The sequence below is a fragment of the Lynx rufus genome, unplaced genomic scaffold (genome assembly GCF_022079265.1).
Source record: "Lynx rufus isolate CCGP_SWC_20201006 ecotype Redwood Valley unplaced genomic scaffold, mLynRuf1.p SCAF_6, whole genome shotgun sequence".
Lineage (NCBI taxonomy): Eukaryota > Metazoa > Chordata > Mammalia > Carnivora > Felidae > Lynx > Lynx rufus.
In genome coordinates, this window is record NW_025814878.1 from 67,978,559 (window position 1) to 68,001,978 (window position 23,420).

The following is a 23,420-nucleotide window of genomic DNA, read 5'->3' on the forward strand; positions in this document are numbered from 1 at the left end:
TCTTAGGATAAAACTATAAAATGCCTACGTGATGAGACAAAGTGAGGTGAACGATATAGGTACTGTGATGTAGCATTAGGCTACTAGTGACCTGACTATATGTCAGAAGGAGGATCGTCTGCTCTGGACCACACATGATGATGGGTAACCAAAACTGCAAGAACAGTGAAATAGTGGATAAGAGGGGGGACTACAGTCTATAAATATAAATATATATGATTTATAATTAGACATTCCTATACTGAGGCTTCATATTCAAATGTTTACTGATAGAATACTCAATTAAAAGCAGCTTAAATATCGTCGATGTAAACAATGACCCAATTTTTTCCTATGATTTTTAGGTACTTCTTTGTGCCAAATAAAGAGACAAAACACCTTCCAAATGCAGATTTTTTTCTAATCCAACAAAGAAATTATCTTAGTTATACACAGAGCTTAGAAACCGATTTCTTCAACCAGCTGCTCCCATTATAGTTTATAAATATCAATCACCTTTATAAATTTTTTATTTTAGAGAGAGTGAGAGAGTGGAAGCAAGGAAGAGGGGCAGAGGGAGAAAGAGAATCCCAAGCAAGCTTCACGCTCAGTGCAGAGACTGACATGGGCCAATCCCACTACCCCGGGATCATGACCTGTGCCGAAATCAAGAGTCAGACGCCCAATGTACTTACTGAGCCACCCAGGCACTCCTGTATCAATTACCTTTAAAGATTCATACATTACTCAAATAAATTCAAAACTAATAAAATTCCCACTATTGCTAAACCAAGAGCCCTAATTAATACGTTCTTAAATAAGGCTAGTTATTAATCTCCACTACAATAGTAAAAGGCTGACATTCATTATTCCACTTTCCTAAAGTTTAATTTCAAATTCCTGGGGTGCCTGAGTAGCTCAGTCGGTTAAGCTCAGGTCATGATCTCGTGGTTCGTGAGTTCAAGCCCCAAATTGGGCTCTGTGCCGACAGTGCAGAGCCTACTTGGGATTCTTGCTCTCTCTCTGCCCCTCCCCTACTCGTGTTTTCTCTCTCAAAATAAATAAATAAAACTTAAAGAAAAAGGAAATCAAATTCTTCAAGTTTACTATTACAAATTCCCTCTGTACCCTAAAAGAAATGTCAAAAAACAACACCTACGGATTCCTCCCTAAAGGAAAAAAAAATTTATTTAATTTGCGTTTTGCTTTTTGTTTTTTAAACATTAAATCATAGTTACTTACTTAGCCAAGTTATTTACTTCCCTGTGCCTTAGCAATCTCATATAAATAGGAATAGTAACTCTACCTACTTCAGAGAGTTGTTGAGAATTGAGTTCATCTCTCAGTTTCAATCTCTCTCCCTTTCTTGCCCCAACACACACACACACACACACACACACACACACACACGCACACACATGTTCTCTCGCTCCCACAAATACACACATTTTTAATAGTTCCTGGCACACAGCATTTAATAAATATAAGCTATTAAGAAGACTATTATTAATCATATACTCATGTATACTTCATAAGAACTATATGTATTTGACCCAACTCAATCCTTGCCTGAACACTGATACCTAATGTGAGAACTGAGATGAAATAAAAATGGTCAAAAGAAACCTAATTTCAGTAAGTAACAGCCTCTTAGGAGCACAAAATTCACTCTACTCTCCAATAATTAAAACATCTATTCAAGGGAAAAAGAGGAGAAAAACATTCAACAAGATTTAATTACCTATGATTCAGTAAAATAAGACACGGCCCCTGTTTTTTTTTTTTTGTTTTGTTTTGTTTTTTTATTTTTTTTTATTTTTTTTTTCAAGGTTTTTTTTTTTTTTAATTTTATTTTTGGGACAGAGAGAGACAGAGCATGAACGGGGGAGGGGCAGAGAGAGAGGGAGACACAGAATCGGAAACAGACTCCAGGCTCTGAGCCATCAGCCCAGAGCCTGACGCGGGGCTCGAACTCACGGACCGCGAGAACATGACCTGGCTGAAGTCGGACGCTTAACCGACTGCGCCACCCAGGCGAATGGCCCCTGTTTTTAAGAAGCACCAATTTGGGAGTAAGTTGAAGAGACTAACAATCATAATACAGAGAAACTTTGATAAAAGCCAGAAAAAACATAAAAGTCTAATATAAATAAGGCAAATATGTCATTAAATCCATTTAGGAGTGTAGGAAAGCCTCATTAGAAATCTAATACCTAATAATTTTATCAGATTGAGGGAAAGAAATGTAGAGATATGGGGTTGATAAGAGGAAACACTAAAGGAAAAAGCTAAAGCCAAAGCACAGAGGTGAGGGAAGATATGAAAATTATAGTATAAGAACAAAACATAAAGACTTAAGGTTACAGAGAAGAAATATGGCTCCCAATTAGCCAAGCTGGTGCGTTGGGAGCCAGGTCATAAATCTGAACGTAAGGCAAGTGAACTTGAATTTTATTTTTCATGGAACAGCTTCTTATGTGGTGCTTACTAATGTGATGGGCACTGTGATGATGCCTCATTTAATCCTCACAATCCTATGAAGTAGTATTATCCTCATTTAATAGGTTAAGGAACTGAATCCACAGCTGCTATATGGTAGAACTGAGATTTCACCTCATGATATCTAACACAGAACCTGAAGTCTTCAACAATGGGCTGCCTTTTAAAATCTTTAAGGAGTGCCTGGGTGACTCAGTCAGTTAAGTGTCTGACTTCGGCTCAGGTCATGATCTCACAGCTTGTGAGTTCAAGCCCTGTATCTGGCTCTGTTCTAACAGCTCAGAGCCTGAAGCCTGCTTCGTAGTCTGTGTCTTCCTCTCTCTCTTTGCCCCTCCCCCAGCTCATGCTGTCTCTCTCTCTCTCTCTCTCTCTCTCTCAAAAATAAATTAAAAAATTTAAAAAGAGGATTGTTAAAAAATTATTAAATAAATAAAATCTTTAAGGAAAGTATATGATGTGATATGCTTTAAAAAGATAAACTGATTATCTTAGAGACAATATAAAGACAGATTGAAGAGAATGGAGGACAGAAAAGCACCTTCATGAAAAAAAAATCTTTGAGTTTTCTTGCTGCAAGAAACTAAATGGCCACTGATTAATATATCAGATCTAGCCAGAGAAGGCTACAGGAAGCAGTGCATGAATAAAATCAACAGAACTTGGTGAGTTGATTGTGGAGGTGAAAGGAGGAGTTAAAAATGGCTCAAGGTTTCAAATCCTAAGTTTAAGTGTGAGTGGGGGAAATGTCACCAATACTAACTACCTTTCTGTTTTGTGGGAGTGGAAGAATGTAAGGGAGAGTGATGAGTACAATTTCAAACATATTTAATTAGAAGTACCTGCTGAACTCCATGAGGAAGAGTTCCAGAGAGCTGGAAATAAGAGCTGAGAGCTAAGAAGAGTAGTAAGATCTAAAAGAATGGATACTGGGGCACCTGGGTGGCTCAGTCGATTAAGCATCTGACTTTGGCTCAGGTCATGATGTTGGGGTTCATGACTTCAAGCCCCACATCGGGCTCTCTGCTGTCAGCATGGAGTCCACTTCAGATCTTCTGTCCCCACCTCTCTCTGTACCTCCCCCACACGTGTGCTCTCTCTCTCAAAAAACAAACATTTAAAAATAAATAAATAAAAGAATGGATAACTGGAAATGCTATCCAGAGTGACAGGGGATGCTGTCAGAGTGGATGACAACTGAAGATTAGTATGTAAATCATGGATTATCAACTAGGGCATCATGAGCCTCTTTCTGATGAGACTCCAATTTCAGACACGATGATAAAGTGGGAAAAATGGTTGAGGGTTACTCATGAAGAGTGCAAGGAAGAAAAGAACATATGAGGAAATGACACCAAAAAAAAAATCCTGAAATATTGAATCTAGCCTTTTAAATAAATCAATGGTAGCTAATAATTACTGTGGAACTGCAGCAGGTAAAAGGGAGAGTCAGTGAAGGTGACTAAGGAGCAGTCACAAAAGGCAGAAGATTAGGAGAGCAGTGTAAATAAATCTGAAGGGAGATGAACTTAAGATCACAAACATTTAAAATGCCAACAGAGGCTGAGCAGGCAAGCTACTTCAGCTTGTAGCCATGAATGAGTCTAATACTGCCAGATTCCTGACATTCCAAGATTAAGCCAAACATCCATATTTCAATATGAAAGCTTATAACTTTTCATAAACTTTTTTAATGTTTATTTTTGAGAGAGACACAGAGAGTAGGGGAGGGGCAGAGAGAGAGGGAGACATAGAATCTGAAGCAGGCTTCAGGCTCTGAGCTGTAGGCACAGAGCCCAAAGTGGGGCTCAAACTCACAAACTGCAAGATCATGACCTCAGCCGAAGTCAGCCACCCAGGGGCCCCAAAGCTTTTAACTTTTTAAATAAATGTTTATTTATTTTTGAGAAGGAAAATGCACACGTGAGAGTAGGGGAAGGATGGGTGGGGGGGCAGAGGATCCAAAGCAGGCTCTGCAATGACAGGAGAGAGCATGATGCAGGGCTTGGACTCACAAACAGTGAGATCATGACCTGAGCCAAAATCAAGAGTCAGACACAGGAGCGCCTGGGTGGCTCAGTCAGTTGAGTGTCCGACTTCAGCTCAGGTCATGATCTTGTGGTCTGAGCCCCATGTAGGGCTCTGTGATGACAGCTCAGAGCCAGGAGCCTGCTTCAGATTCTGTGTTTCCCTCTCTCTCTGCCCCTCTCCCGCTCACGCTCTGTCTCTCTCTTTCTCTCAAAAATAAACATTAAAAAAAATAAAAAAAATTAAAAAAGTCAGACACTTAACTGACTGAGCCACCCAGGCACTCCAAAGCTTATAATTTTTAAAATGTGAACAATTACACTTTCTTACAAACAATGCAAACACGTGAAGTAATCTGAGCTGCTGGATTGCTACCTGGGTCTACACTTAATAATGTATTACAAATATGCTGAGCAAGTGACCTTTAAAAGAACATTTTCTTTAGTACGATGGGTAGAATCCAAACTGCAAAGGAACGTAAGAAATAAAGACAACAAATATGGTAACTTTCCAAGAAGTGTGGCAGTAAAGATTAGAAAACAAGATTAAAAGGCCCCTTTTTAAGGTAGAAGTTTCATATGTGGAGAGACGGGCTTAAAGAAAATGAAAAAAAATCCTAATATAAACGAACAACAGGGGCACCTGGGTGGCTCAGTCAGTTAAGCATCCGACTCTTAATCTCGGCTTAGGTCATGATCTCTCTGTTTGTGACTTCGAGCCTTGCATTGGGTTCCATGGTGACAGTGTAGAGCCTGCTTGAGATTCTGTCTCCCTCTTTCTGCCCCTTCCCCACTTGCACTCTCTCCCTCTCTCAAAATACATAAACTTAAAAGAGACAGAGAGAGAAAAGAAAAGGAAAAAAAAAAAAGATAAATGACAACAAAGCAAAAAGATGAAAAAGACATATCTGCAAGTTCAAGGTCAGGAATGATGGAAAGAAAAATGACGAAGACACAGGAAAAGTGGAAAGGTTCTCTGAGGGGGTGGAGAATCTCAACTGCACTGATGGAAAGATCCACTTTCCAGGGAACAGCCACTACTCTGGAAACACTAGGAAGAAAATGAAAGCTCCAGAGAAAATAAGATGAAGATTTGGGGGAATGTGTAAGATGGCATAGGTCGGGGCGCCTGGGTGGCGCAGTCGGTTAAGCGTCCGACTTCAGCCAGGTCACGATCTTGCGGTCCGTGAGTTCGAGCCCCGCGTCAGGCTCTGGGCTGATGGCTCAGAGCCTGGAGCCTGTTTCCGATTCTGTGTCTCCCTCTCTCTCTGCCCCTCCCCCGTTCATGCTCTGTCTCTCTCTGTCCCCAAAATAAATAAATAAAAAAAAAAAAAAAAAAAAAAAAAAAAAGATGGCATAGGTCTTCTGTATAAACTTTAAAAAAGATTAAAACCTTAGCACTCAGTATATCTGTAGAACTATTTGTGTGTGAGTTGCACTATTTTTTTATTATTGCTTTAATGTTTATTTATTTTTGAGAGGCAGGAGGGGCAGAGAGAGAGACACACACAGAATCCAAAGCAGGCCCCAGGCTCTGAGCTGTCAGCACTGAGCCCAATGCGGGGCTCAAATTCACAAACCGTGAGATCATGACCTGAGCTGAAGTTGGATGCTTAACCAACTGAGCCACCCAGGCGCCCCTAAGTTTCACTATTAAAAAAAAAAAATTGTTTTAAGTTTCACTAGTATTTAATGTTTATTGTTCCTCTGAAAAGGTATGATTTCTCTATTCAGACAACATACATGTCAGCTCCATGCTTCCAGAGAAATAAATTTATTTTAAATCTCAGGTGCCAAAAAAATGAGTTTACTTAACATGCATGGTATGTAAAACAAAAGTAAGCAGCACAATTAAAACTCTTTAAAAACTAAATACAATACATGAAAATTGTTAGTGATGGCTTTATTATGTCATTCATAAACTATCTTCACCAGAATACAAAGAAGAAAGGAGTAAAATTAAGAAAAATAAGGGGAAAAAATCCCAGTTGTTTAAGAAAATAATGTCAGAAAAGAAGTATGCCTGAACCCCTTTTATAACTCTGGCATGGTACTGTTTTGTGTTAGATCAGTCCTTGTCAAACTTTGCTGTTTTATACATCAAGATATCAAGTAAGACTTTGGGGTAGAGGAAAGGAGTTCCCTTAACAAAAAAAAATTTTTAAGTTTCAAAACCACTATCTAGATGACAATAAACAGTATTTTACTAATATTAATATTCATGAGGGACAATTTCAGATCTAGTCCTCTTAAGTGTATTAATATCTAGCATTTACTGTGTACTTCCAGCATCATAATATACAAAGTGATCAGCAAACATTATGCCTTAATCACAACAGCTTGAACACAGATATTACCTTGTCTATAGATGAGGACACAGACACAAAACCAAGCCTGAAGTCCAATAAGGGAGTTGTAATTCAAACCATAGTTCAAAATCTATACTTTTAGTTATAATGTAATACACCTTCTTTCATCCCCAGCCTCTCAAATCCCAGGTTTCAAATTTTGGATGAAGGAAAGGTTTCAATGGTAAAGCCACACACAAGTAATCTCTTTCCCCTTCACACCACCAAAATAAAAAGATTTTTTTAAAAATATTTTTTAATGTTTATTTATTTTTGAGAGGGAGAGAAAGAGAGAGAGAGAGAGACAGAGAGAGCGAGGAAGGGACAGAGAAAGAGGGAGACAGAATCTGAAGCAGGCTCCAGGCTCTGTGCTGTCAACAGAGCTCGATGCGGGCCTCAAACTCACAAACCATGAGATCATGACCTGAGCCGAAGTCAGATGCTTAAGTGACTGAGCCACCCAGGCACCACAAAAGATTTTTTTTATAAATTATTATAAGATCAAATTCCACCTTCTCTAGAATATAGACTTCAAAAAATTTGGTAAATCAGTAATTGTTATTTTTCAAAGTGATGATAATAGATGGCATTGAAAATGACAGAGTTTCCAAATTATGCTGGGTCATTATCACATATAAAACATCAAAGGTGGTTCCAAAGTAGTCTCTAAGTGTAAATGAAAATGTTTTTATATTTTAACAATCATTTAAAATAACTATGCCTTTTATCAATTCTTACAGCAAAGGTCTGTATCATTTCCATTTCAAGGATAAAGAAACAAAGAAAAATTATAAGAAGCATGCCAAGGGTCACAATAAACAATTTTGTGGAAATTAAAACCAGTGTCCTTAGAATCCCAAACCATTAATTCACAGTATCTAATGGGCTGTCAAGAAAAGTATATATGAAAGACAGGATACAAAGAACAGGTTTCTTTCATCAAGGAAAACAAGATTTAGAAAAGATTCGCCCCCCCCCCGGGGGGGGGGGGCGGGGGGGTGTCAAACACCACAAATGGTTTCAATGAAGATAGGTAAATCCTCAAATGTCTTTTTTGTGTTAAAAATAATTTCTCTTTGGGGCGCCTGGGTGGCTCAGCTTTCGACTTCAGCTCAGGTCATGATCTCGCAGTCTGGGAGTTCAAGCCCCACATTGGGTTCTGTGCTGACAGCTCAGAGTCTGGAGCCTGCTTCAAATTCTGTGTCACCCTCTCTCTGCCCCTCCCCTGCTCACACTCTGTCTCTGTCTCTCAAAGATGAATAAATGTTAAAAAAAAAAAATTTTTTTTAATCTCTTTAAGGTAGCATTTACAACATCAGGTCACGTTTTCAGAAATATTTTATAAACAGGTCACAATATTGTATATACTAAGTCTGACTCACTTCTTGTCAACATACTCAGTTTTACATACTAGGGTGAATTCTTAATTACTAAAGAAACACCTAGTTATGATACAAGCATTCCGAACTGTTTCCTACAAAATATCTTCATGCTGACCATGAACTTCATGATCACTTTGAGAATGTAAGTTTTATTCATAATATCAGTTATTATGTGTAATATCCCAATTTAAGCAGGCAACAATTTTTTTTTAATTTCCCTAATAGAGCTTTAAAATAAAGTGATACAAATATGATTTGGATAAGTCCAAATCACAGCACATCACAAGATTCAAACTACTTAAGTACCAATTTTAACAAGTATTTTATTAAACTTTATGTTTTATTCTTTAGAAATATAATCTGTGAGGGGCACCTGGGTGGGTCAGTCGGTTAAGCATCCAACTTCAGCTCAGGTCATGATCTCACAGTCTGTGAGTTTGAGCCCCACATCGGGCTCTGTGCTGACAGTAACAGAGCCTGGATCCTACTTCAGATTCTGTGTCTCCCTTTCTCTTTGCCTCTCCTCTGCTCATGCTCTGTCTCTCCCTCTCAAAAATAAATAAACATTAAAAAAGTTAAAAAAAAATTGGGGCGCCTGGGTGGCTCAGTCAGTTAAGCGTCTGACTTCAGCTCAGGTCACGATCTCGCGGTTCGTGAGTTCGAGCCCCGCGTCGGGCTCTGGGCTGATGGCTCAGAGCCTGGAGCCTGCTTCCGATTCTGTGTCTCCCTCTCTCTCTGACTCTCCCCCGTTCATGCCCTGTCTCTCTCTGTCCCAAACATAAATAAACGTTAAAAAAAAAAAATTAAAAAAAAATATATATAATCTTGTGAAAGTTTTTTTCAAAATATTTAAAATAAAAATTTGTATTTTGCAGAGTATGAATTGATAAAATGTTAATACTTTTAAGTTAGACATGTAATGTTTCAGGTTTTTTATTGACTGAGACCATACCTGCAAAACTTAGGGAAAGATCAAGAAATGCTTATATAGAAAATACAAAATGTAAGCTATTGATTTGGAGTTAACAAAATTCTAGGGGCATCTAGGTGGCTCAGTCAGTTGAGTGTCCAACTCCTGATTTCAGATCAGGTCATGATCCCAGGGTCATGGAACTGGACTCTGAGCATGGAGCCTGCTTAAGATTCTCTCTCTGCCCCTCTGTTTCTCTCCCCAGCTTAAGTGCACACTTCTCTCTCTCTAATATGAATAAAATAAGATTCTAAATGCCTGGTTTTGATGATAACAGCTCACCTAAAAAAGGTAGTAAAATCACTGCTACTTAAAGGAAATAATTGTCTTTCAAAAATCACATATATCTGCAGGGCACCTGGGTGGCTATGTTGGTTAACCATCTGACTCTTGATTTCGTCTCAGGTCATGATCTCACAATTCATGAGTTCAAGCCCTACATAGAACCTACACCTGCACTGTCAGTGCACAGCCTGCTTGAAATTCTCTCTGCCCCTCCCCCACTCTCTCTCAAAAATAAATAAATACGGACACCTGGGAGACTCAGTTAGGCATCTGACTCTTCATTTCAGCTCAGGGCATGAGCTCATGGTTAGTGAGTTCAAGCCCTGCATCAGGCTCTGTGCTGACAGCATGGAGACTGCTTGGGATTCTCTGTCTCCCTCTTTGCCCCTCCCCAACTTGTACTCTCCTGCTGGCTCTCTTCCCGCCCCCCCCCCACCAAAATAAATAAATAAACTTAAAAATAAATAAACATTTAAAAAATAAAATACAATAAAATCCTCTCTCCCTCTACCTGCTCCCCCCCACTCTGTGCACCCAATACATGTGCACTCACTCTCCAAAAAAAAAAAAAAAAATCACAGGCACCTGGGTAGCTCAGTCAATAAAGCATCTGACCAACTTCAGCTCAGGTCATGATCTCACGGTTCATGAGTTCAAGTCCCACATTGGGCTTTGTGCTGACAGCTAGGAGCCTGAAGCCTGCTTCAGATTCTGTGTCTCCCTCTCTCTGCCTCTCCCCCGCTTGCACTCTAACCCTCTCTCTCTCAAAAATAAACATTAAAAATTTATTTAATTAAAAAAATTTTTAAAAATCACAAATATTTGCTTCAATTAACTTTGGTAAACCAAAATTACTACAGCATACATATCTGATATGCTAACTTTCATATATCCCCATAAAACTGGTTGGGGTAGGAATCAAGTCAATTATTAATTACCACTTTTAAATTTAGATTACCTCTTTATAAATATAAAACCTGTATCTACAAGGTATAAAGTTAATATATAACATTGCCTATGTCAGGCATCAATAAGGATGCCAAATGTTCCACATGAATACACTGTCCAGATATTTGAACTGCTTTATTTTAGCCATTTAACCAAATATCTGTCTTCCTAAACAAATGCCTAATAAAATTTAATATTTTCTAATGATTCAGTGTCATACCAAACAAGTATTACATAGTAATGATGAGATCCTATGAAGCAATTTGGATTAAATGGGACATTTAAACAAATTGAATGGTATTTAATCCTATGATCTCACAGGTCTTCAGATTAAACAATTCACTATTAGTAAAGGATCTAACAGTGCTTGTTCTGAACATTAAATCTTTCCTCTTCAATTTGCTTAGTCCAGCCTCTAACTCCAAGCTTCAATCTCACCCCAGCCTTATTTTTTCAAAGAAAGCATGAGCTAAAGATCTTGTCCAGATTGCAGAGGAGCTCATATTTGAAATCAAATCCATCTGGCTTTCTACTACATAACATGGCTCCTCTAAGTCAAGTCACAAAGGAAGTAAAATGAACAGGTATACTTGTAAGGAATGAAGAGACCAATTTAGATGGAGCAGAAAGTTCCCATTGAACAGTGAAAGGATGGACAAAAATAAACAACAGAGCAAACAGAGCCCTGGGCTAAGGCTTAAATTTGTATGTTATGCTATGCACCAGTATTTCTCAAACTGGGTTCCATGGTCATAATGCAGTCTCCAGCATTCACTGTAAAAAAACTTAAAACTGTATTTTAATTTTGATGCTCCTCCTAAATAAAATATAAGAATGTTCTGAATCAGCTAGAAGGCCAACTGATAAACTCAGGACTGCCTACCTTTGTACTTAACTACTAAACTGAGCACAGTGATGACCCTACAAGTAGTATTTTTCAAACTGCTGGTTATGACTATCAGTGGACTATAAAATCAAGAGCAGCTTTTCAAAATAATAATAAATAATAAAATAGAATGCATCACACATTGTAAGGATATATATGGTTTTGTGATAGTTCAGTGTGACAACTAAGTGCTGAAGTTAAAAAAAAGTTACATCTTAATCTATGAGCTGAGGTCAAAACTTGTAACTGTAAGATCTATAGACTCAGTCTCTTGGGTTTCTGCAAACTCAAATTTGAGAAACACTGTTGTAAGTACTGGACTGCCAATTAGGTACAAAGATAAAAGCAGGATATTGGGGAATTTCATAAATAGAAAGTAAGGTTAAAAGCAAGTTCTTCAGTTAAGAAAAAAAGAGGGCCAAAGATTAAGATAAGAACTAGGATGCTATTATTGGACTGTACAATGTATAGACAGCACAAAACACCAAACTGCGACCAAATTTAATATTAAGGTGAACTATTGTAAATAAAGAGGTTGTTCTACAAATTTTCCAAAGTTTGAGTGATGTAGTAGGGATACCCTTCTTCTATTTAAAGAATGAGATTAGGGGCGGGTAGGTGGCTCAGTTGGTTAAGTGTCTGACTTCGGCTCAGGTCATGAGCTCGTGGTTTGTGGGTTCGAGACCCACATCAGGCTCTGTGTTGACAGCTCAGAGCCTGGAGCCTGCTTCAGATTCTGTGTCTCCCTCTCTTTCTGCCCCTCCCCCACTGGCTCTTTCTCGCATGCGTGCGCACACACTCTCCCTCTGTCAAAAAGAAATAAACATTAAAAAAAAAATTCTAAATAAAGAATAAGATTAGTAAAAGAGACTAGATGGGGCACCTGGGTGGCTCAGTTGGGTTATGTGGTTGACTCTTGATTTCGGCTCAGGTCATGATCTCAGCATAGCGTGTAGCCTGCTTGGGATTCTCTCTTTCTCCCTCTCTCTGCACCTCCCTCACATGCCACACGTGCTCTCTCTCAAAATAAATAAATAAATGTTTAAAAAATCTTAAAAAAAAAAAAAAGACTGAAAATATCTTTTGCCAAACTAAGAGAAAAGGAACAGAGAGCTGTGCTTTGATTACTGAATATGGGTGACCAAAAAAAAAAAAAAAAAAAAAAAAAGCAAAGACAGGGCTATAGAGAGGAAAAATTTTAATTTGACCTATAAAAGTGCCTGAAATTGCAGTGGGGAATAAAGGAAAATGAGATATGTGGTAGATTGTTACATAAATGATCCCTAAAGAATCACATCTCCCTGAACCCAAAAGAAGCTGGGTTTGATCACTTGTTGTACCCAAAGGGACCATGGCAAATGCGACACATGCAGAGGTTTAAAAAGCAGTTGTGCAGTAGAACTTGTTCTCTTCCTGCCATGTAACAAAATCCTAGGTTACCTTACTAGATGATAAGAATGGGGATGAGCCAACCCAACTGAAGAACCTTGACCAACCCACCTGACAACCACAAGACAAATTAGTGAGACCATCTGGGACATTCAGCCCCACACAACCTACCAGCTGACTGCAGACCACCCAACAGACCCACAGACTTGAGAACAGTAATAAAAACAGCTATTCTTCTGGGGCACCTGGCTGGCTCAATTGTTAGAGCATGTGACTCTTGACCTCAGCTGGAACCTCAGTTCCAAGCCCCAAACACCTCTTCTTCCAAAGCCACTATGTTTTTGGGTAGTTTGTCACACTGCAATAAAACTGACTCAGGATACTTCAAGAAAAAACAAAGTTGGGGTGCCTGGCTGGCTCAGTCAGTAGAGCATGTGACTCTCAATCTCAGGGTTCAAGCCCCATGTTGGGCATGGAGCCTACTTAGGAAACAAATACCAAACGTTTTACCATTGTGAACTTCTTTTTGTTTGTTTCAATGCCCCAAATTTAGAAAAGAGAGTCTTTAGTCAATGTAACTATATATTATCTACACTTAAAAGATTCATTAAAATTCCTTTGTTTGGATCCTAAACCCTTAGTCTGGTTCTTAACACTTTTCTAACCTATTTTTCAAACCAACTCCTGATATTTTCATCCAAGATGCCAGTTTGAAGTTGTTCCATTTTTCTGGGTGTTTATTCCCATCCTTCCCACTTGTTTGGTTATCTAAATTCATTCAAGACCCAATGTAAATAGTGTTTTCCTTTCCTGCTTAATTTTTACTAAATTAATTTCAAAATGACCAGTTCTCTTACTTCATACTCCACTTATTGTATTTATGACTATTTTACTATCTAATATTATTGCTTAACTCAATATATGCCTTAATTTTTGTAAGAGCTTTGAAGGCAGAGAGCTCCATAATGCTCCATAGCTCCCTTAGTACTCCCACATGAGGAATTTAATTATCTAAAATACATTAAGAAAAGATACATGTAATTGAATTTTAACATATCTTCTTGGCTAAATGTATGTATTTACAGACCGTTAAGTTTTTGTAATGTAAAGTCAAGGGGGGGAGGAAAAAAAATTTTGTTTTTGAGGTGCACTGCGCAACTCTCAAGGCTGAAAGAGAAATAGCAAATCAAGAGGTTCTCCTGGAAAACAATACAGGGAGTATGTAACAAATACATTAATAACAAACTTTCCATTTTATAAATGAGGCTTCTTTCATGGTGACTGGTTAATTTTATGAACTGGATTTATGTGTGGGAGTTGGAAAAAACAAGGTAATTTCTCAACTTTGACAGAATTTCAAGGCAAATAAATAGACCAACAATTTCATATATTTTCAAAGATCCTTGGTTTTGCAGATTAGTGATATAAAATATTATGAAGAGCAATTGCAGAATACATCTTATCTTGCCCTATTTCAATTTAGGACCAGAAAGTGTCAAAAAGGAGGCAAGCAAAATTTGGTAAAGTTTTCCTTTGCTAAAATTGGCATAAGCATATTCTGGAAAGTAGAATTTAGTATCTCTAATATGAAATCATACTAATTATGAACATTTAAAAATTTATTTCCCCTGAGCATTACCTACACTTTTAAAGTTTAAATGACTTATTACTCCCTCAATACCTAAAGTAATTATCACTAATTAACAAGCAAGCCATCTTTTCTTCTGATTAGAAGTGTCCTAAAAATTAACTTAAGATATCCTCTAATAATCAAAAGAATAAAGTTTAGCTTTTTTTAAGAAAGCGAGCATTTTCAAAATACCACTATAATAAAGCTAAGAAAACAGGCAGATAAGCAAAAGAATGAACTTGTATCAAACAGATGAAACTAAAATATACACTAAAATATTTTAACTATATAATTTAAGTACTCAGTAGCTCTTCTAATAGTTTTGATTTTTGTTTCTTACACCAATAAGGCACTAGTTAATACAAGTACTAAGGCCCAGCTCAAATCCTATCTCAGTAAAGCTTTCTCTGATACCCCAGCCAGAGTGCTTACCTCCTACTTTGAACAATTTATTGAAATTATTATGCAAAAAATTAACTTATTTATCTAATAGCCACCAATAATTAACTAAGCATGGCCACAGACTGGAATTACCATGCAGTTTAAAAATAGAAAAACATAGGGGCGCCTGAGTGGCTCAGTTGGTTGAGCACTGGACTTCAGCTCAGGTCATGAGCTTGTGGTTCGTGGGTTCAAGACCCGCATCAGGTTCTGTGCTGACAGTTCAGAGTCTGGAGCCTGCTTCAGATTCTATGTCTCCTCCTCTCTCTCTCAAAAATAAATAAACATTAAAAATAGAAAAACATATGGGGTGCCTGATATGGAGTGCCTGGGTGGCTCACTGGGTTAAAGCGTCCGACTTTGGCTCAGGCCATGATCTCATGGTTTGTGAGTTCAAGCCCCACATCGGGCTCTGTGCTGACAGCTCAGAGCCTGCAGCCTGCTACAGATTTGTGTCTCCCTCTCTCTCTGCCCCTGCCCCGCTCACACTCTTTTTCTCTCTTTCTCAAAAATAAATAACATTAAAAAATTTTTAAAAAGATGGGGCGCCTGGATGGTGGCTCAGTCGGTTGAGCAGCCGACTTTGGCTCAGGTCATAATCTCACAGTTCATTAGTTCAAGCCTGACGTCGGGCTCTGTGCTGACAGCTCAGAGCCTGGAGCTTCGGATTCTGTGTCTCCCTCTCTCTACCCCTTCCTCACTCATGCTCTGTCTCTCTCTCTGTCTCTCAAAGATGAATAAACGTTAAAAAAAATTTTTTTAATTAAAAAAAAGAAAAACAGATTTACACGAGCAACTATGGAATGATCTCGAAGAGATATTTTTGGTGAATAAAAGCAAGATGCAGTATATAATATGTCCACTTAATTTTTTAAAAAGGAGAAATATGTATTTCTGGAAAGATGGATAAAAAACTATTGGGGAACTGTCTTTGTGGAGGGTGACAGGAGGTCTGGGGTTGGAAGATCAAGTTTTTATTGTATGCCCTTTCTCTGTTTGAATTTAAAAAAAAATTCGGTACACTACATTTTCAATTTAAAAAATAAAATAAAAAAATAAAGTAAATCTGTTAATGATACACTGTCTTTTGACACTTCTTCAACTACCATCTTGAAGTTTCATTTAAATCTTATTATTTTATATACTAGAGTCTTCTGTATCTTATATCCCCTGCTAACATCTAAATCTAGTCTTTGCATTAAATGCTTTCTTAAAAGTACAGAATTTTAATTATATCAAAAGGTCAAACCTCTGCTTTAATCAGGACAATAAAGGATGCTGGAATTGCTACCCACTTACCCCAGTAAAAGTGAATTGTTTTAGTAATTGTTTAAGTAATTACTTGCAATTTCTACTAAGGAAGCAGAAATTTTCTTGACCTCTCAAGCTCAGTGTGAATTTAAATATGGCCAAGCATTTACCTGGACCTGTTCCAGATTAACCACATTTCTTAATATGCTAACTATATTATCTTAAAATGAAAAGAGCATAATAACTTTTAAAAGTCTTCCTAATACGTTATTTTTCTTTCTGTTGTGTTCCTCCAAAGAACATTCCGGGTATTTAGGCAGAGGAATACTTTTCAGTGGGGTGTAACTGTCCTGATCACCTCAAAAGTTAGCACCCATGGCCCATGGGCACTAAATGTCAATATCACATCCACAGATCCTGCAAATGACAAACTGACCCCACCTATTTTCAAATGCCTTAAAAGAGAGAGCTTCAGGAAGAAAAGGACTATGCCAGTGGAGAAACACTGCTTGTATGAATGAAAGCATGCAGATACAAAATACAAACTTATTTCCACAAATCAATTCAACCTTTTCAAACAATTATCGGTCACCAGAAGATAAATGGCCAAAACCAGTCACAATTCATGTATTAATCAACCAGTCATCCAGCCCAGTATATAATGCTGTCAACATCATGCCCCAACAAATCATTCTTCCAACTATTACAATGGCTTAACTTTTTAAGTAATATTTTAAAATCCTTTAAGAATAATTCTTCTATTGAAATGCTTTTGTTTAAACTTCCAAATAAGTAGCTTTCCATTTTACTACACTGATCTCAGAAATAAAAGATACAAATCACAGTTTACTACAACTAGTTGTTTACCTTCCTTCAAAGACTGTAGGCTCCTGCAAGCCAGGGACCACATCTGCCTGGCCCACAGTGTAGGTATTCATTAACGATGGTGAGTGAGTGAGTGAATACTGACCAGGTCTAACACAAAAAATAGCCCAAGAAGTTCCAACTATAATCAATTTTTATATAGTAATTATCCTGACACAAATAAGTGCAAGAAATTACTTCTGGCTATCCTATATTCTTATTCTAAGCGGATTTTAAGAAAATTAGTAAGTCAGGGTGCCTGGATGGCTCAGCTGGTTAAGCCTTGCACTTCTGCTCAGGTCATGATCTCACAGTTGGGGAGTATGAGCCCTGCAATGGGCTCTGCACTGGCAGTACAGGGCCTGCATGGGATTCTCTCTGACCCTCCCCAGTGTGCATTCTCTCTCTCTCTCCTCTCAAAATAAATAAACTTAAAAAAAAAAATAAAATTAATAAGTCAATTACATTACCCATATTAAAGCTAGCTTGCAAAGATTTAAGGAAATTTTTGAGTTCTGACAGGTACTCTCTTACGCTCATCCTTTCCCACCTTTCCCTCCTCCTACTTCAGCTTTAAGCAAATGTTCAGGTATAAAAGTAAAAAGGGGGCATACTTTCAACTCAATATAAAGAAAACAATACTGTTAACAGTGAGAAAAATTTAATGTCTTTTATTTCTACTTTACTTCTCAGAACGCTATCTATTGTACTTAATTAAAAAAAAAATCTACTAACTAGGATGTATAAGCAACTTCTACTTATGTAGGTTTCACCATATTCTCCAGAAACTCATCTGTTGCTGAGGTAAAAATTCAAAATATAAACTAATTCATTTCTTTAAACTAATTCATTTTTTAAAATAAATGCAAGTTAGGATCACACAAGCACTAAGCGTTAACACATAGAGAATATTAACTCTGCAGCCCACTGACAAATATTTATCTTTGTCTTTCTGAAGCATGTAAATATCCCAGTTTTGTGGGAAACCCTTACATAGAAAAAGCTAATCTCAACGCTAGAAATCAGGACATAATTTCTAGCTCCCTAGCATTTCAAGTACTGTTTTTAGATTGCTCTAATAAATTCTTTGTTAACCACTTCTTTGCTCAACTCATATCAGAATGTTAAGTAATAATGGCTGGGATACAATTTTAAAGAAACAATTATGTTTCAAGTTACCTCCCATTTAACAAAATCACTAAACAGTAACAGGTTACTTAAAAACAACAACAACAACAACAAAACAAAAGAGTATGTTCTAGAGGGATCAAATATCAGATACACTCTAACTGTTCAAGTAATGGAGATTACTTTTAAATGCATTTAAATTATTGTGGGATTTTAATGCATGAAATATTTCATTATTCTTGAAATCCACAAATCTAGTATTTGTTTTATTATGTTTCCTGTAGCATGGGTCAATAAAAACTATTTACATATTATAAGACTAATAGCTTAAAAGGAATACAGGAAATTCTTTTCATATCAATAAAAAGAAATGCTGCTTCATCCATTAAAAATACTTTTGAAAGTGATAACTTTATGATGTGGCATACACTCAAAAAAGTCCTACCTGCATGAGATTCCATTTTCCCAGAATTATTAATCCTGCGTAAAAATATTGCTGGCCAAGTGTGTTTACATTAATTAGCCTTAAACCCATCTGTGGACACTGCTATCTGAAAAGTATCTTTAAGCAAAGCTAGACTTTAATACTTTTCAAAGGCTAAAAATCAGACTTCACTTATAAAGAAAGACTTTCCCTTAAAAGGGTGTTAAGTATTCTTTTATATCTAAAATAAATACATCTAAAAGACCAATTAACAAGTTGGTAGTTCCAGGCAGGTCAAATTGGCAAATTTCAACAATTCTTTAAAACAAGGATTCAAAGGAATGATGGAATCTCTAAGTTTCACATAAGTATTCACCAGACCTAGAGTACGCTAAGTGGGGAGCTTTCACATTGCATATACTGCTAGAGAAGTCACCACCTAATCTGACAAAGTTTTTTTTTTTTTTTTTTTAGATAATGAACTACTACCAAATAGTGACAATAACGTGCATATTGAATTTTTTGTAGGTGTTCAAGTATCCCTTATCTTATAAAGAAAAAATTTCAGAACTTGGAGGTGAAAAATTAAGTGAAAACGTAATCTATTCGAATATTCTAAAATGGTCCTCCCATTGTTTGGCTTAAGCTCACTATGTTTCCAAAACAATTTCTCTATGATGATACATTCACAAATAAACTCTAAATGGGACCTGCATATATGGTCTTTTTCCTCCTCAAGACAATCTAGCCAAAATCTTCACCACAACCAGTAACAGCACCTTGAAATTTCAAACGTAACTGGAGGGTTTTTAATCAAATCCAAATGTAGACCCAAACTCTCCGATTGCTATCAAGCAGTGTTACTAGCATTCCAAATCCTGCTTAGAACGCAGTTACTGGAAAGCAGTGTCCTTGTGCAAGAAAAGGAAGGAAAGGTCTGAAACTGACCTGAGCACAGGTCCACAAGAACCTCAATCCTCTCCTTTTCACCAGAAGGCCAAATAGGGAAGGATCCAAGTAATAAGCGTGGCGGGGAGATGCGGGAGGAAGGGCAGAGGAAACCGTACTCCTCCAAGGGTGAAAGCAAAAGAGAAGCGGACTCTGGAAAGCCGCCCCACAAAAACATTCGACCGTAGGAGCAGGGAGAGCTCCTCTCCTCTACCGAGGAGAGCAACCTTCACACCATGGAAGTGGTGCACCAAGCAAGCAAAGGCAGGAAAGGGCAACCTCTGCGCCCCCCACCCCCGAACGTCTCGGCTAGCTCCAAGGGGTCGGCGGGGACTGTTCCCAGAACGTCAACAAAGGCCCCTTCAGTCCTAAGGCGAAACTCGAACAACAAAGGCCGGGAGACAGGGAGGACGGGGCCGGGGGCGGGACGGATGAAAGCAGGGGGAAGCAAAGGAATCAAACCAGTGGGGGCGGAGGCCCGTCGGAGTGGGAAACCAGAGGCGCAGAGGCGGGGGGCGCGGTAATCCCCAGTGCACAATAAGAGGAGGAGGAAAAAGGGGACCTGGACTCCATTCCTCCCTTACCCTCTCCCTGCGGCGGAGAGGGCTCCAGTCTTCAGCCGTCTACATCTCCTCAGCCTCGGGGACCGCGCAGTCCCGAGTTCGGGGAAGGAAAGGGGCGGGGGGATTTTCCGCCCTGACCACAACTCCCTTCCCCCAGTTGGGAACTGCCGACAACAACCGCCACAACGGCAGCCACACAAAGGCGCCTGCCTCGTACTCTCCGCTCCCGCCTGGGCGGCGGCGCCAACGATGCCCCAGCAGCGACGACCACCGCTCGGCCGCCAGGCGCTCGCTCGCCCTCTTCCCTCTCTAGCTGGGGAAAAGGGGGAGGGGACCCCCAGGCGCCCTCACCTGGCACAGCTGCTGACAGTACTCCGTGGCCGCTTCCACGGCCGGCACGCGGCTCTCCCGCAGCTGTCGCTCCAGCTCCTGCAGCCGCTCGCCCAGGCGCTGCAGCTCCGCGACGCAGCCGCCTCCGCCGCGACTCAACCTCTCCTGCTCGGCCTCTTCGTCCGCCATCTTCACACCCCGCTCCGTCGCGTACGCACCTGGGTCACGTGATAACACAATGCCACGTTCGGCGGGGTCACGTGCCGGGCGCGCTCGCACGCCGCCGAGCACGTACAAAGGGCCCGGTGGGGAGGATGGGGGAGCGGGGAGATTGGCGCGAGGGAGCCCGAGGGAGGTGAAGGGAAGGGAAAAGGAAGAGGGCGGGGTTGGGGCGGTGCGGAAAACCGCGGTTTACTTACCCCGAGCGGGAAGTGGGCTGCTGCGGCCGAAAGGGGCGGGCTGGTGGAGGCCTTCTGTCGGTCACGTGGGCGCTGCGACCGTGGCGGGGTGTGGGGGGGAACCCTGGGGAGGGGCTGCCCTCTCGAGTGTCCCGATTCCGGCGTGGCTTTCCCCAATCCCCGAAGTCTTCTACGGACGTATGTCCTAATTCCCCAAGAGGACGGGTGAGCGAAAGCTCTGGGTGGGCTGGGGCAATGGCAGCATTTGCGGTTGGCCTGCAGGCAAGCCAGAGGCAGGGGAAAAGCAAGAAGGTAAAACCTACCCATGGACCACAAGCGTGAGAGCCAAAGTGGGATTATGGACTGTCAAAATTGTCTCTGACTTCTCCCCAGGCGGGCGGAGGAGGGATCTAGTGCCTAAGGTACTAAATCTCACCCCACTTGACTCTCCCCTTCAGCCCCAAGGACGCCTCTCCCCGGGAAACACAATTCTCTAGGGGGTGGAGGCAACAAAGAAAAATAACAATTGGATCAGAACAGAATGAGGTTGAAATCCTCCCTCTGGAGAACGGAGCGAATTCATGAAAAGCATAGCTTAAAAGATTTCACTCTGTGCAATTGTGGACGTTGTAACCAGACGATTTTTAAATCACGAAAACATTCCTAGAATAAGTGATAGCCAGCTAATCTGTTTCACTATGATTTAAGAGTTTTTCCTACACGCTACAGAAATCACCATCACTGAAAACACTCTATATGAAAGCTTTTGTAAAGAAAGTAGGTCAAGAAAAAAACCAGCAATAACTCCATTAAAAATCACAACGGAGGAGGGGAAGATGATGCTAAAAGAACAAGGTTATCAAGAATGATTATAAATTCAACAGCATTTTTTTCTGATGCTGCAAATAGACATGACATTCTCAACCATATTTTATTTACAACCTGGAAGGAATGAATACCTGACGCTTGAACAAAACAGTAGAAGAGGCACTACAAAAAAGTCCTTAACCCTGAAGTTCAGAATAATAAAATGAATATTTTGTTAGTAGTAGAAAATTAGACAAGACGCTTATCTTTCTTAAAACCGAATGGTCTACAGAAATTCAGAAACAATAATACTAATCAGGCACCTACTTTTTTCACTATCATTCCAAGTGAACTATATTTTTCTAGTACAAGAATCCAAAATAAGATGAATCCCTTCTGTGTGCAGCATCCTCTTCCAGGGATTTCTAGTAGCTACAGACAATATTCTAGATAGTATGTTGTCTAGAATGAATGTTTTGTAAAGCATCAGTGGTGGCAACCTTTGTTAAATGCCATTATATAAGGTGAATGGACACAACTGAACCCCTTATGAAAAACAGTATCAGCTAAAATATTAGTATAACATATGTATACTCTTATTACATAGTAACAGACAAGTTCTTCAAATATTTACTTCTGGAAGAATCTGAGGAGTACATTCAAAGGCTAAGGACCAGGCATATTTTTTAAAGTATCACTGATAGCTGAAAAAGCAACAATTAAGGCAGCTAATAGATCTTAATATTTGCAGCTCACTTTCCCAAGTGAAGTATTTCGACATCCAAAATTAGATTTCTCCAATTTATATTATTTTAGGATGACAGTGAAAATTTAAAAAGAAATATGAAATTAGCCAAATGTATCAGTAAATCCAAAGATAAATATCAAAAGGTTAGCAAGGCATATTTTCAACTTCAAGCATAATGGCTTATACCACACCTAGTCTATAAAAAGAAAAAGGGAGAAAAGAAAGGAAAATACATGAAAAGAGAAATATATCCAAATACTGATTTTACAAAAATAGTCTGAGAATGGTCATTCCCTCCTCCTGCCCAGGATAGCCCTAAAAGCAAGACTTGATTAGCAAATTGATTCTGAGCCCTACTAAGGTCTTGCAAATGTCCCTTAGCATGGATGGCTAAGTCCTTCATGTTATCTTTGAGCTCTACCTCCCCATTCCTCCATTTAGAGCCTACAGGAAATGGAAGGACTAGGGGTGATTGGTGTAATTACTTAATCATTTGTTACTGAGTATTTATGTGCAGGCACTGCTTGGTTTGGGTAAATCAAAAGTGAATAAAACCTATTCCTGCCTTGAAGAAGCTTACGCTTGTGATGGAGAGTCACCTGCAAAGGTATTATATACCACATGACAAGTATTCTGTTATGAAAATGCATGTAGATTCAACTCAGAACACAAAAGTCTAACTGAAGTGCTAACTAGAATGTCCATAGAGTGTCAACAGAAGTGCAAGTTTTTAATTAAATGAGGATTGGAAATGCTATCCCTTATCAGGTCTACATTGTTTGGATATCCCAGAAATCTCATTCTTATCCATAGAAAATGTGTATCAACAAGTACACCACTTATTTGTACCTAAGTCCATTTGTTCTTAAATACCAAACGGTCAGTTCATGGGAATCCTTACACACACACACACACACACACACACACACACACACACACACACAGACACTTACTTACTGAGACGTTCCTGGGGGAATTCGGAGATTCGGTCCATGGAGAAACAAGAATAAGCCCTAGGGAGGAGAGAATCCACCTCTCTGGGGACCCCAGTGTCTGCGCAGTGAGTGCTCCTGCCCATTTTGGACACAGCGCGACTGCTATGGACATGATATAATCATATGGACTTTCACTCCCAAGAGACTCTATTTCAGAGTAAATCTGAGAGACAGTAATAGATC

The 23,420-nt window shown here is 39.2% G+C and overlaps 1 protein-coding gene across 1 annotated transcript in view; it reads right to left on the bottom strand.

Moving 5' to 3' along the window:
• ZNF292 (zinc finger protein 292) overlaps positions 1-21,259 on the bottom strand; it is a 94,299-nt gene extending 73,040 nt beyond the window's left edge. Inside the window, exons 1-2 of the mRNA XM_047101231.1 lie at positions 20,709-21,259; positions 20,311-20,507 (exon numbers count right to left, since the gene is read on the bottom strand). Of these exons, the coding sequence (XP_046957187.1) occupies positions 20,311-20,478 (168 nt within the window). The 5' untranslated portion in view covers positions 20,479-20,507; positions 20,709-21,259. The remainder of the gene's footprint in view (positions 1-20,310; positions 20,508-20,708) is intronic.
• Between the last annotated feature and the right edge of the window lie 2,161 nt (positions 21,260-23,420).